The following is a 13,824-nucleotide window of genomic DNA, read 5'->3' as shown; positions in this document are numbered from 1 at the left end:
GGTGCATAACAGACCATCACACCAAAGCTAACATGGAGAGGTTTTTGACTGCTGGGGTCTAGCAAGAAACTACTCTAATGGCTTAGCCCTTTAAAATGCTCAGCAACTGCTATCTGGGAACACTGGCGAGTTTGCAAGTCATTTATAGCTTCAGCTATTTCCTTTCCATGGTGGCAATGGGAAAAACAGTACCAGCAGCACAGCAGGAAGCTAGGAGGATGGCAACCAAAATAGTGACTTGCAGCACTGAACCCTTGACATCAGGACAGGGATTCCCTCAGATCTTTTAATAATCATCATCTTAACAGGTCCTCTCTATTGGAAGTTGGGTTTAATCTGCCTTTTCTGAGATACAGGTCTCAAAAGCCAAGTCCTTCTGCCTACCTGCTCCTTGTACTGGTCTGCATGCCGACGCTCATCTTCCACCTGCATGAAGACTTCTTTCAGTTTCTTCTCTGTACGACGTACCAATTTGTTAGCAGCTGCTCTTTCCCTAAAATAATCAAAAGTCATAATTTGCTCCTGCATTCAAAGGCTGGGAAAACAAGATCTGTTATTTCAGAAAGGCTCCTGCTCCATTGCACAACTGATGCTTGAGTTTTCTTAACACGCCTACCACCATCAACACCACCACCTTGGTTTCAGTATGCTGGAGGTTAGTCGGGATGCAATTTTGATAGCATACGGCATTGGCACTGGAGGAATATCAGGATGGTATCGAGGCTAAAAAAAGGGGAGGGAAAGTGCTTCTTTACAATGAGATTCCACTGGGCAGCTTTAAGCATACTGCTGATCAATAATGCCAATAATGTGATCCTCTCCCAGAGCCAAAAGCAGTAAAGGAATGGAGATGGCGACGAGACTGTCTACCCTAGAGCTTTCTGGGAGGAATTAGTTTAAAAACAGAGCTGAGGACTGAGATAGGAAGGATGGACATGAAACAGCTGAGATGACTCTTGTGCTCTGCAGACATCTGCTTTCTCCACTAACTTGAGCCATCAAGCCTAAGCTGTTCACCTTGCTTCCTCTAACCAAAGAGACCAGTGTCTTGAGGATAAGTTTCAAGTTGTCTCAAGAACTTCTGCAACACCTTGTGGGTCCTGGAACCACCACACACAGCATGCACCTAGTTAACTTCAGGAATTAATTCAGCAGTTTCAGTTACGGAACAAACTGATTCTGCAGCTTTTAACCCCAATCACTTTTCAACAGTCCAGTCATAGTGCCCCTTCAACAGTAGGTTTCTAGATAATAAAACCTAATGTCTGTTTTGTAAGCTCACATCTCTGCCCTGTGAAAACTTAAGGCATTGAAGTTTCAGATATTTCGTACTGACAAACAGAGCAAACATCAGCAGATTGTCCTTACTTGGCTTCTTGCTCAAGCTGTTCTTCTAGCTGCACAATCTTGGCTTCCAGAGTAGAAATTGTTGCCTTGAACTTAGACTTCACAGATCCCTCCAATTCCTGCAGCTTGGCTTTCAGCTCTTTGTTCTGCCTTTCCAGCTGCTGCCGTGCATTTTCACTCTTCTGGGCAGCGCTCCGCTCGCCAGCTAGCTCAGAATTAAGTGTATCAACCTTTCAGAGGAGAATGGATTATTTGGTGCTGTTCAAAGTCTCCACTTAACCACACACTGAAATACGAACTGCCCCAAAAGCATTGCCAAGAACTGCTTTACCTGCAGCGTGGTCTTTCGGAACCGCTCATTGAGAAGCTCCATATTGCTCTGTTCTTCCTCAAGCTCTTCTTCCAATTGTGCGATACGAGCTTCCAGACGGCGCTTCTCATCCAGCAGCGCTGACCTAGAAAGGCAATATTTAGGACAAGGTGTGTTCTGACCTGGTACAAAGCAACTGGCTAGTTTGCTTTTGAAAACGTAGGCATTGTAAGTTTTCAGAGGTTGCTGTGTTAGCAATTCTCTTCATGATGAGAAAGAATTTTTATCATAAAGGTAGGTCAGAGAATTTGTAAGAAGACTACAGAGAACTACAGGTACTGCTGCCTGAAATACTTCAGATGCATAGTTAATACATTTGATGACTCACTTTCCTGAAGCACTGTTTGCAATCTCATCAGCCAGCTCATCCCTTTCTTGCTCAGCATGGCGACGGGCTCTTTCAGATGCAGCAAACTCCTGCAAAAATTTAAGAACAGATTTGTTACAGCATTAGGGATCTCAAGTATTACAAACAATTTAGCCTTCAAGTACTTCTAGGAGATACCCCTGAAGTCTTCTAAAGGATAAGCAACAGCTGCAGAACCTAGCAGGTAATGACTGGCCACATCACCTTGAAACTTCCCCTTAACTCCTGTATGACTACAATGGATTTCCTTTTCCCTGTCCCTGAATGGTAAACACTCAAAATATTCAAGACAATCCCTCACTCATCCTTTCTAGAATCTCTGCAGTATTATTTACACTACAGCACAAGTCTCCTTCTTACAGAAGGAAAAAAAAAAAATCTTTGAACATCAGTAACACACAAGCCCTAAACAGCAAGAAAAAAAAAAGTATTCAGTGTGTCATATGCCCTACTAAGCATATTCATTCAACATAAAATAGGCAGTAAGTTAATCAAATTTAGGTTTTTACACCTCTGGAGTGCATAGTGTAAATGGAGAAAAAGTATAAAAAATAAAAGCTATAGTGCAATGGTATAAACAGCATTGAATCTCACATTCTAAACTGTATTATGTGGTGTAAACACCCAGGCACTTGCTAAGAAGGACCTCTAAATACATTGCAAGTGCAAAGCTGAGAAGTTTGAGGACTAAAGTGTGGCACATGAAGAAGCTCTAGTAGCTTACAGATTATCCGTAAACGCGCAAGTTTAGTAAATGTAGTGAAATCTCAGTGACTGCTTCAAAATTCGATGTGCAGTTAATGCAGCACAAAAGAAGTGTTGCCAAGCCTCTTGCACACAGCAAGTCTTCTGATGTTTGACCTTGTGGCACACCAAGGACATAATGATGGATAAGTGATATGTAGCAAGACTTAGAGTTCTTACATGAATTGCCAACAATGAGGGAGCACAGGCCTGTAAGAGAAAGGGATGAGGACCAAAGATGACAGAGTGAGAAACCTCTGCAGACTTAAATGGTCCATTGAGGCACTGGAGAGATTCTTGGGTCTTATATATTTCCAATAATCAATTTTAGTGCTGACACCATGTACCACACCTTTTAGAGATTCTCTAGCCACCTTGCAAGTTTTAATGAGGCCTTGTATCATTCCAAGTAGTAGTAAAGCCTTCCTGCTTCCCAAACAGAGAAACCAAGTGCAGACTACTTGAATGATTCCTACAAAGCCATAAAAAACCTGCAAGAGAGCTGGGGGTGGGGGGGAATGTGGGTGTGTGGGAAAATGCCTTCTGAATTTGCCCTTACTCTAGCAAGAGAAATATTTTCTTGGATTTAGTCTCACCTCTTGGAGCTGCAAAATTTCTGCTTCAAGACCTTTGAGCTTCTTTTCACTCTCTTTGGACTGTGCAAAAATCTCATCTCTGGATGCACGTGCTTCTTCCAGCTCCCGCTGGTAATCTTTCATTTGAGCCTGTAAGTTGTGGGGGAAGACAAAAAACACAGCCATGCTGCATTAGGGCAACCACAAGTTATCATCAGCAGCACTGAAGCCCTTTTTGGCTCTTATGAGGTAAGATCTTTGCCCAAAGCAGCTTCATTCCACTTAAATTAATTTTCAGTTCTTACTTTCATTTTTTAATGTCTCCATCACTCCTTCCTGGCCAAAAATACAACATTATAGAGTTTGATCTGATTTACCTGGTCTATTTTTTGTAGCAAAAAAGCTCTTATGTACAGCTGCTCAATTACATTCGAGCAAACTCATGGAGAGATAATGCTCTTGGACATGGAAAAAAGGCATTTACTTAAACTGACTGACAAATTTTACAAGTACGCAGTATAAGAAATTGTTCTCTGTGTAGGAGTAACAATTCACCATTTTACACACATAATCTAGAAGCAGGTACTTATCTTTCGCTTAAGACACACTGTTTTTACAGACTAAGATCTTAATTTGCATGAGTTTGACTTAAGATACTAGAACAGTAACACAGAAAATTGAAGAGAAACCGCATTTGAGTTGTACCTGTATCTTTAGAATACCACCACTCATGAGACCACTTCTTTTAGGCACTTGTATAAAGGTATACAGAGACCATGTTCAGGTACGGATCTGCCTAGCTGACCTGTCCTCTTGAAATAGAGTATTGGGATACTGTGAGATACCAACATTTCTTGCTTTAATCCATCTTCCCTCCTCACCCAGAGTCTGGACTCAGTCCCAGAACTGTCTTCATTCAGTTGATGTAGGATCACCAAGCAATACAGAAGGCAGGACAGAAAGGTAATTTGCTTTCTCATATGCTTTACATAGTCTTGTTATGGCCTCATACTCCTGCAGCTGCAGGCGATAGCACTGAAAATCTCAGGCAAAACTGCAACTCTGCCAAATGTTGACTATTTTTCCGGGAATGGTAAACAAATGCTTGACACAAGGACTGGGATTGCTTAGCAAACTAAAAAGAAGGGGTTTGGTGGAGCTTCTTAAAAGCAACTGAAGTTTATCCCTCCTTTTTCTCTGAAGTTTTTTTTTGGCTAAAAACACCTTAAAAATTTCAAGTTGAGGAAGAAAGAGTTCGGAAGAGCTGAAGCTAAATCAGTACAAAGATACAAACAACTGTAAGTTTAAAATATGCAGCTCAAAGCAATATTCAGTCAATTATTATGCAAAGTGCTGAAAAAGATGCCAATTGATTGGAAATATTTTGGGGGAAAATTAACTCCTTACTGATATAAGGATGAGAGGGTATTTGAACAGGTGAATGGTTCAGACCAGATACACTATGACATAGCAGCATAGTTGAGTCTGATACCCTTCCTGCCTTCAAATTACAAGTGTATTTAATAGAAGCAACGAGCTTGACAGACTGTCCCCATGAGACAAAGCAGTCTGGTTCATTAGCTGTGCTTACCTGAAGTTTACGTAGCTGTTTGATTGCTTCATCTCGAGCCTTGTTTGCAGCTTCTATCTGACCTTCCAGGTCTTTCAGATCCATTTCCATTTTCTTCTTGGCTGCCACAGCAAGAGCCCTCTGTTTACGCTCATCTTCCAGTTCTGCCTCCAGCTCTCGCACCTGCAAAAATCAAGATATTTAACTGGCTCAGTTCCAGGAATGGAACAAACAAGAGATCCTAATAAATGGCCAGTGAATTCCAAAGGCCTTTGCAGAGCAGAATTGACATTAGTTGACTGGAAGTGACTACAGAATGCAAGCTAGGGGGAAGACATTGCAGATGGTAAAAACAAACCTACAAATGGGAAGCAGAGATCTGTGTGAATTAACTAAAAAAAAAAAAAAAAAAAAAAAAGGGAAAACAAAGATAATAACAACTCAGTGTCTGAAGCTTTTCTGAAAACTATTTCACCTGGTCAACTACTTAGTGATCAGCTTTTTGCCCAGTGCATCTATCTATATTTAGGTATTATTCTGGGACACACATTAGTAATTCTGATTGAACCATTAAGAGAAAAATGAAATAGTAGAATCACCTCAATTTCTAAAGATAAAACAAAGAAATTCTTTTAGAAACATCTATGCTATTAGCACTCTATGCCCAATGATACAAAATTGAAAAACAATGCAAGTATATAAAAGTACCTAATCAGCCAACCAACATGAACCTAAGCCAAACTTATGCAAAAATAAAATGGAGCCAGAAATGCCATTGTTACACAGGCAAATGACACAAGAGACAAAAATGTATTCTGGTTTGAATCAAGCTTCCCTCTTCATGTTAGGTCAAGAGTTCTTGTCCAGTGCAAGATAATAACTTGCACTTTTGCCTAGCAATGAACTTGAAAAGCCTTCCAAGTCCATTGTTTGTGTTCTTGTCCAAGAGGTTTTTATAAAGGTGATACTTGATATTTAAAGTTTTACAGTTTTCTCATGATAAATCTTGAAATATTTGGTGTTTTTCCCCTCAAAGCTTTAGAATCATTTCCAACAAACAAAACACACGCACATGCTCATTCAGGGTTTTTAGTCTGCACACAAATGGAGTAAAAAAAGACTTAAAGGAACTCGAAAGTCAGACTCAAAGTCAAGTCAAAGACTGAAGTCTTCTCTTGAAAGCATAAGTTTTTAAAGGCATCTCTTAAATCTTCTTGGATCCATTTTTTTTATTTCTAGAGTTCTTGAATCTGGAAAATCTGGGGTCTTTTCCACAATTTTCTTTTAGGAAATAATTCACTTATTTGGCAATCTTTCAGTCTGTCTCAACTTCCATGGATTTGTTCCTGTGGAACAAACAGCATGGGCTTGGAGTTCCAAATAACATACCACTGTCCTTAAAATAAGCCCATGCAACGATAGCAGAATCTCTGCTTGCACGCTGAGTGTTTTTTGAAAGGAGGCCGAAATACAGTTGAATTGGAGGACTAGCAGGAGTAGATTCCCTGACAGCAACAGTTGACAGTGCCCAGTACTCAACAAGACATATTCTACTGTTTGTAAAGATCAATGCTTATCGTTTCTATAGGCTGGGAAGCTTCAAGCAAATAAAGAGTTTTAATTTTTGGCAGCAAGTTATTACCAAAGCTACAAAGTTCTGGCAAAAGAGCTTCATGCCCTTCCCACTGTGAAGTACAGTACATTAGACATACTTGTTTAACCAGCATCCTCTTTTTCTCTTCATTCTGCTCATCTCTGGCTTGTAGATCTCTCTCAAACTGGGCTTTCATGGCTTGCATGTTCACCTCCAGACGAAGCTTAGCATCTTCTGTGGCCTGCAGTTCATCTTCTAATTCCTCAAGCTGAGTCCTCATCTCTTCAACCTGTTGCTCTAAAGTTCGTTTTGATTTCTCCAGCTCATGGACCTAAACCACAAACATTAATCAGACATTCTCTTTCAGTTGTCTCAACAACAATTACTAAAACCAAAATAAGGCATTATATGAAGACAGCAGACAGCATTTTGTGTAACCAAGTAAGGTGTGGAAAAATACTTACATTTTTGCCCACATCATCTTTAGAACTCATTAAGTCCTCCATATCTGTACGCAACTGTTTGTTCTGTCTCTCAAATTCTTCTTTAGCTTCCAGTGCTTCTTCCAAAGCCCGAGCCAAAGAGAGTGCTTTAGTTTCCTTTTCCCTTGCTTCTGCCTCAGCACGATCTCTCTCCTCTGCATATCTGGCAGAAATGTTCTTCTCTTCTGCCAGCATCTGAACACAAAAAATATATATTAATATATCTCATGAGTTCTATGACCAAGTCTTCCCTGTCAAAGGTGTTTTAGTCAAAGAAGTAGTTAATATTCTAAGCCTAATTGGCTTTCAGAAGTTCAGCCTAGCCTTTCAAGTCTTGATCAAAGTCCTGGTGAGAAAACAGCTACAGCTATTTTGAGATGAGATGAGGAAAGAAATCCGCTACTTGATTACATAGGTGTTGTGTTATTTTCATCTTTCAATCTTCACATCCCCTCTGACTATCTTGAGGGATTATGATAATGCTTTTTAAGGCAAGTTTTTGTTCCAATATTATTTCTTTCTTATATTGGAAGAGTTTATTCCTTTATCTAACAAGATAAATAAAGCTGGCATTTAGCTCACTGAAATATTAAGCGACTACTCGTAATGAAGGCCAAGCTGCTCACAACATATTTATCAGTAGCCAGAGCACTCCAGTCAGGCCCTTCTTTTTATGAGACTTCAAAAGTAGTTACTACATAACCTAAAGCTGCCATTTAAAAAACACAGAAAGATAACAGGAAACTAGACTACCTGATCAAACTTCTTCTGCTTTTTCTCCAAGTTGGAAACAATCTGGCGCTGATGGTCTAGATCTACCATCAAGTCATCCAGCTCTTGCTGCAGGCGATTCTTTGTCTTTTCCAGTTTGTCATAAGCCATTGCCTTCTCCTCTAGACGTTGGCTCAAAGACTCCATATCCTTCAGTAGTTTCTTCTTATTTTCCTCCAAACCTTCAATGGTTCCCAAGTCATCATCTACCTTTTTCTTAGCATCAGCCAACTGAAATTTTACAAAAGAAAATAAAGTTGCTTAGTACATGAGAAGAATGAAACAAAGGCATCACATCTAGAATACAAAACCAGAAATGGGCACTTACTAGCTAAGGCAATACAAACATGAGCTAGCAGCATACTAAAGGGTAGAAAGTCCTGTCCATTACCATTAGTTGTACTAATCACTACTGCTACAGAGAAAGAACACAGGAAATTTTATTCAGCAATTCAGTACAGTTTTCATGCCAATTACAGGAAATTTTTCAAGAGGTTCCTGGTACCAATTCATCTCACCTTGAATTTGTAGGCCTCATAGAAGTCCTGCCATTTACAACAGCTTACCTGTGACTGCAAGGCTAGCATTTGCTTCTCTAAGTTCTTTCTGGCCTCCTCCTCCTCTTCCTGCTGCTCTTGAAGGTTGTTCTTCTCCTCTTCCAGCTGCCTAATCCTACTGCTAAGATTGAGTTTTTGGCGGGTTTCTTCTTGAAGCAGCTCCTGTTACACGAACAGACATATTCAAAGTTCAGTTTCGTTGACAGTATGTTAACTTTGGCCTTGGACTACCACCCTCCATTATTCTACACAGACATCTCTTGGGTGCCTATAGCAGAAATGGGTTTGAAACGTAATAAAAAGCTATCTAAAACTCTGACACCAATGGCCAATGTGAAGACAATGATCACCACTTTTGTCTATTTGCAGAAGTATTCTCTTTTCAGACTTGACCAAGCCAAGCATCTATTACAAGGGTATAGCTTATTTCTCTACAGCGTAGGTAAGCTATTTCTCTGAGAGCGCCATACACAGAATTAGAAAATTGTTTTCAAAACTGCAGTTTCTCTAAGGACCAGAGCAAAATCTGAAGAAGGGGCAGATATACCTACTGTCAGCTACCAGTGTAAGAAATGGTCAGACTCCACTTACTTCCCTCTCCTAGAAACATACCAACATCTCCAAGAATAATTCTGAAATTACACTGAAGGCTAAAAACCAGAGGGATCATTCAGAACCAGGGATTATGATATTTAGGAAATCCATTAAGTAATGAAAAACACCCCAATATGATCCAGGCACAGACAGCTGTGTTTTACGGGACAGTTGCATTCTAATAAGCCTATGACAGGACTCTGGGTCAGCAGCGAGAACACAAGAAATCCTAGCCTGCCTTGATGTACATTGCTAGCCTGGACCTATAAGAGAATGCTGATCGAGTTTTGGAGCTACTCTTGGGTTGTACCAGCTACTTCAGAGGGAAATGCAAGATCCTCCTCAATGAAGAGGAAGGAAGCAGTTCACCTACAAGGAACTTTTTTTTAAACCCACAAAAAGAACATATATTGGAGTGACAACAGTGCATGTTCTTAGCTATTAAAAAAAATAAAAAAATCATTTCTTGCTTAAATTCTGGTGAAGACAATACACACCATCTTGCTTGTTCTTTAAATCTTGAGCCTTTTGTGGTACTGGTTTATTTTAAACATTTGCAGATTCTCTTATCTCTCTTCAGAACCATTCTAGACTCTTAATATTTGATATTGTTCTGTAACAAGGGACTACATTCCTTTCAGTTTTGCCACAGTGAAGACTGACCGGCTCTTTCCTTTCCAGATTTTATCTCAAGTGATTTTTTGATCCGAGGCGATGGCTCCTTAGCAAGTTGTACAGCCCATCAAAAGCTGACCTACAGAGCACAGCAGCTGATGCAAAGGACACCATGTCCACACTTCGTGCTTCACTAGTTCTCACTTTAAATTAGCTTTAGCTTGGGTCTGTCAGGTGAACACCACTTAGCAATTTAAGCACATCGAGCATGCACTCTGGAACACATCTTCAGTTAGGCTTCATTCAAAGGAGGCCCAAGTTACATGCTTTGAGACTGCTCCCAACATGAGCCAAAGGACGACTTGGAGTTGCTTCAGATACTCCTGTTTTGAACAAAAATGCTAATGGACATATAACCAGAAGTACTTGATCCCACACCAGCTTGGGGGTTTGATTAATTTTCCTCACAGCATTTTTGAAGTGATGCAGTTATGAGAACATCTGTAATTTGGCTTTTCAAGAAAGCACTGATCATTCATTTTGGGCACGGTCAACCTTACAAAACAAATTTCTGATTAGGGAACCCATGCCACTGTGTGTTCTACCAAGTTATCAGATCATACTTTTCCTTTTCTTAAAGGGAAAAGCAGAAGCTACGCTCAAAGTTTGCTTTTTCCTTCTTTGAGACAAGCATAGAACACCTGTTTTAAGCCACCTGGGAACAAAATAAGGAAACAGCAGCATGTTTCCAAGTTTTACTGCATTGCATAAATATAAAGGTCAATTTAAAGATAGCTGCGATTTGGCAGTGGAAACTTCTGTCATAATGGAAACTAATGAAAGCTCTAACAACTAGGCCTCCCCTCCCTTCCTGCTCCATCCTATTCTCCAAAGACCTCTAGCTCTAATTGTGATTAGCATTAACATTATTCAAACAGTTACCATTAGCATTTTTATACAGTATATATTAAGTATATATTTAAGTGCTGAATACATGAGTATAGTGCCATTATTTAACTGAAAACACAAACACTGGTAGTTTCGGGAACTTAAACTGTCAGTAAAAGACAGATCATTCTCCCTTGTGCCTTCCTTATACCCCAAGGGTCCTATTTACATTAATATTCTACTTGGAAAGTTTGACTTATTTCTTAGTCTCAGAGGGAGATAAGTATTAAAAGAGAAATGGGAGTGTACAGTCCATCAAGTAGTGAAGCTTAGCTAACCATAAACTGGCTCCACATATAGTTGAGCCGTCATCATACAGCACATTTCAATAGACTTCAATAGGAAGTGCAACTTCTACCCAAGGGACTTCCAAAACCATGAACAAAAAAAAAAGTACTTTCTGTTTGCAGTTAGCATTGCCATGTGGAACAAAGCTTCAGTGCAAAGTTCAAGCTCCACTGCGCACACACACCTGTGTATCTTGAAGCTGAGATTCCAAACTAGCTGCATCCTTGGCAAACTTAATGCCTTTCTTCTCTGCTTCCTCCAGGAGACTTGAGACATTATCCAATTCGTTCTGCAAAGCAAGCAGTCTAAAGGTAACACCATGCAGCTGACTCACGGCAGAGCTTACATCCCATCGGTGGCTGGAAGTGCAGAGCACAAAACCTCAGCAAATTCCAGGCATGGCAACTAAGGCAACAATAGCTCCCAGTAGAGAGATGCCACAAGCTAAAAATATAAAAGTTTGGCTACAGATTTTCAAGTTGAACGTCAATCTTCAATTTAAGCAGTGTAGCATCACAGGAGTCAGGCACGCTATTTAGCAGAGCATGTCATTTCAATCTCTGCATGACAATATCTGCATTCATACTTAAATGCTATTTTTAATTATAGGGCCATCTTATGGTACCCATCAACTCGGGGAGTATCAGGGTGACAGCTGGGTTTGGAGCATCACCGCAATAGAAAAGGTTACTGCCAGGTGCCAGCTCTTGCTATTTTAGGCTGTGCTACTTGCGGATAATGTAAGAGACTGCCTGAAAGCTTCCTCTGAAAAGAATTGGGCCATTCTCTTTCTGAGGTACTTTAGGTCGATTTAAAGTACTTGGTGCTGTGGTTAGAAAGGCAGTCCTGGCTCCCATTTGCTCCATTTCCTGGAAGAATGTGGCCTTTGCTTGCTAGCCCCATCCATTAAGCTCCCAACTTTGAAGCACGAAGGAAATCAATGGCCATCATCAGTGCATTTTGCTCACATAGACAAATGAGCTCAGCCACATCTACTCAATCCCATATGCAAGCCAAAAACCAGAATTCCAGTGAACAGCCTTGTTTGGTCTCCAGGGTAGGGAGCCATGCGCTTAGGAGCCACTATAATTCTCACACAGTTGGGCAGGCATGACATTAATCCTGCATTTCTTGAACTACCTCCTTCCAAGGCATACCACCAGTTTGAGATTCTTCAAGTACTCATGAAGACATGACTGAGGTTGCCTCCCATGTCCATGACAGGCATAATTCCTGCAGACCTAATCTTTGAAGAGCATTTTTCCCAGCTGTTTCTGCATGTGTTTGAAGCCTATTTTTCAGGAGTTTAGGACTTTGGAAGAGTACAGGTCCATACAGCCTTACCTGCAGCTTGTTGGCTTTCTCTGCCAGCTCCACCCTCAGTCTTTCACCTTCTGCGACCTTAGCAGTTAGCTCTTGTACCTGAGCATCAAGCTTCTTCCTCTTATGTTCAGACTCTGCTTTGACCTGCTGCAATACCTTCACTTCACAGGCTAACTCCTTGTTGTCAGACTCTAGACCTTGCTTGTTCTTTTCAAGGTTTGCTTTGAACTAGGAAAGACACAAAAGGACAGAAATTCAATACTTCATTACGTATCAATAAAGTTTTCTGCTAGCAAACACTCACTCCAGCCAATCAGGCTCTAAAGTTCAAGCATAAAACAAGTGCTTGGGAAGTTGCAAGTAGGGATTGTTTAAAACATTTCCTTTAAACATTGTGTTTTCCATTACACAATAAATTAATGCAAGATCCCCTTTCAGACATCACGGGTAGCAGTGAGCACCAGAAGATATTCTATGACTTGAACAAGATCTGGAACATCAGTGCTGTAAAATGACTGTTCGAGCAGCACTGTAAGTAGGAAGGAATGTGCCCATTAACAGATCAGCATGGCTCATTTCACAGAAATAAAAGGAAAGATATCAACTAAAGCTGCCCTGATTTTAGTAAGCACAGCAGCTTGGAAGTGCGTAACAAAGCTTTTTTTTTTTTTTTTTTTTTTTAAACCACTGCACTCACATCCCCCCCCCCAAAAAAAAGAAAAAACACTTTTAAAAAAGTAAACATCACTTATGCTGATTATTAAGTCCAATTCTTACTTACTATATCATCTAAACTGACATCATCTTATTATGAACAGGAGCTTTAAGATTGCAGAGTACTTTTCCAGACTTTTTATACCCCTACTGAGAGTATTTAATAACTAGGAAGCAAAAGACATGCATAAGATCTTCAGGTGAATAAACTGTAATTTTCCACCAGCTTTAATTGCTACATTTCTCACTTAGTAGTTTAATTTAAGGAAGTTTGTAAAGTATTCCCTACAGGCAACATAAAAATGTTACTACAGTATTTTAACTATCCACAAATGCATGTGGAATGACCAAGACTACCATTTCACAAACTAAAGATTTTTTTGGGGGGTGGGGGTTGGGAGGAGTGATGGAATAATTCCGTTTTTGAGCAAGACGCTCAAGCTACACTACAAGGAATATTACTGCCTAGATATAACAACACAGGTGTGCTTCCTCCTACCTGTTTTGGTGGTGGTGATCACAGAACTGAATACAGCTGTCCAAACTGGCAACATGTTCCACAAATATCTAGCACTGGAGTTCATAGTACAAACGTGAAATTAAGAGTGGCTGGAGAAACTTTTACACTACCTGCTCTTAACTTTTTTTTTCCCCCCCCCGCTCTCGCTCTCTCTCAAGTGCTACATTATAATTACCTTATTTGGAAGCATTCTGCAGTTCACCCATGAGAACTGCTTTTCTCCAAATGAGCATGTGGACTGCTGAAGAGCTCACATAAAAGCATTACATGATTTATCTCTAGGTGCACCATTTCCAAGTCTAACGAAGACTTTTCAGGCAGTCGCCAAGAATGCCTAATAGTTACAATAGGTTTGACAAATCAGCTTGATGTATTTGAGTCAATCTCAATTGTTACGCATACATAGAGGAGGGCAATTTAGCTCTGCATGCACATGTCAGTGGAA

General features: G+C 40.2%; 1 protein-coding gene across 2 annotated transcripts in view; it reads right to left on the bottom strand.

The window, feature by feature from the left end:
• Positions 1-13,824, bottom strand: part of MYH10 (myosin heavy chain 10) — a 106,831-nt gene that overhangs the window by 3,352 nt on the left and 89,655 nt on the right. For both annotated transcript variants that reach the window (XM_067308261.1, XM_013953182.2), the window contains exons 28-39: positions 12,167-12,373; positions 11,007-11,111; positions 8,387-8,539; positions 7,803-8,051; positions 7,032-7,244; positions 6,686-6,898; positions 4,995-5,156; positions 3,425-3,553; positions 2,046-2,134; positions 1,679-1,802; positions 1,369-1,577; positions 385-493 (exon numbers count right to left, since the gene is read on the bottom strand). In XM_067308261.1, the coding sequence (XP_067164362.1) occupies positions 385-493; positions 1,369-1,577; positions 1,679-1,802; positions 2,046-2,134; positions 3,425-3,553; positions 4,995-5,156; positions 6,686-6,898; positions 7,032-7,244; positions 7,803-8,051; positions 8,387-8,539; positions 11,007-11,111; positions 12,167-12,373 (1,962 nt within the window). The remainder of the gene's footprint in view (positions 1-384; positions 494-1,368; positions 1,578-1,678; positions 1,803-2,045; positions 2,135-3,424; positions 3,554-4,994; positions 5,157-6,685; positions 6,899-7,031; positions 7,245-7,802; positions 8,052-8,386; positions 8,540-11,006; positions 11,112-12,166; positions 12,374-13,824) is intronic.

Source organism: Apteryx mantelli, chromosome 19 (assembly GCF_036417845.1).
Source record: "Apteryx mantelli isolate bAptMan1 chromosome 19, bAptMan1.hap1, whole genome shotgun sequence".
Taxonomy (NCBI): Eukaryota; Metazoa; Chordata; class Aves; order Apterygiformes; family Apterygidae; genus Apteryx; species Apteryx mantelli.
The sequence above is the reverse complement of the archived record's forward strand: the minus strand, read 5'-3'. Positions and strand labels throughout refer to the sequence as shown.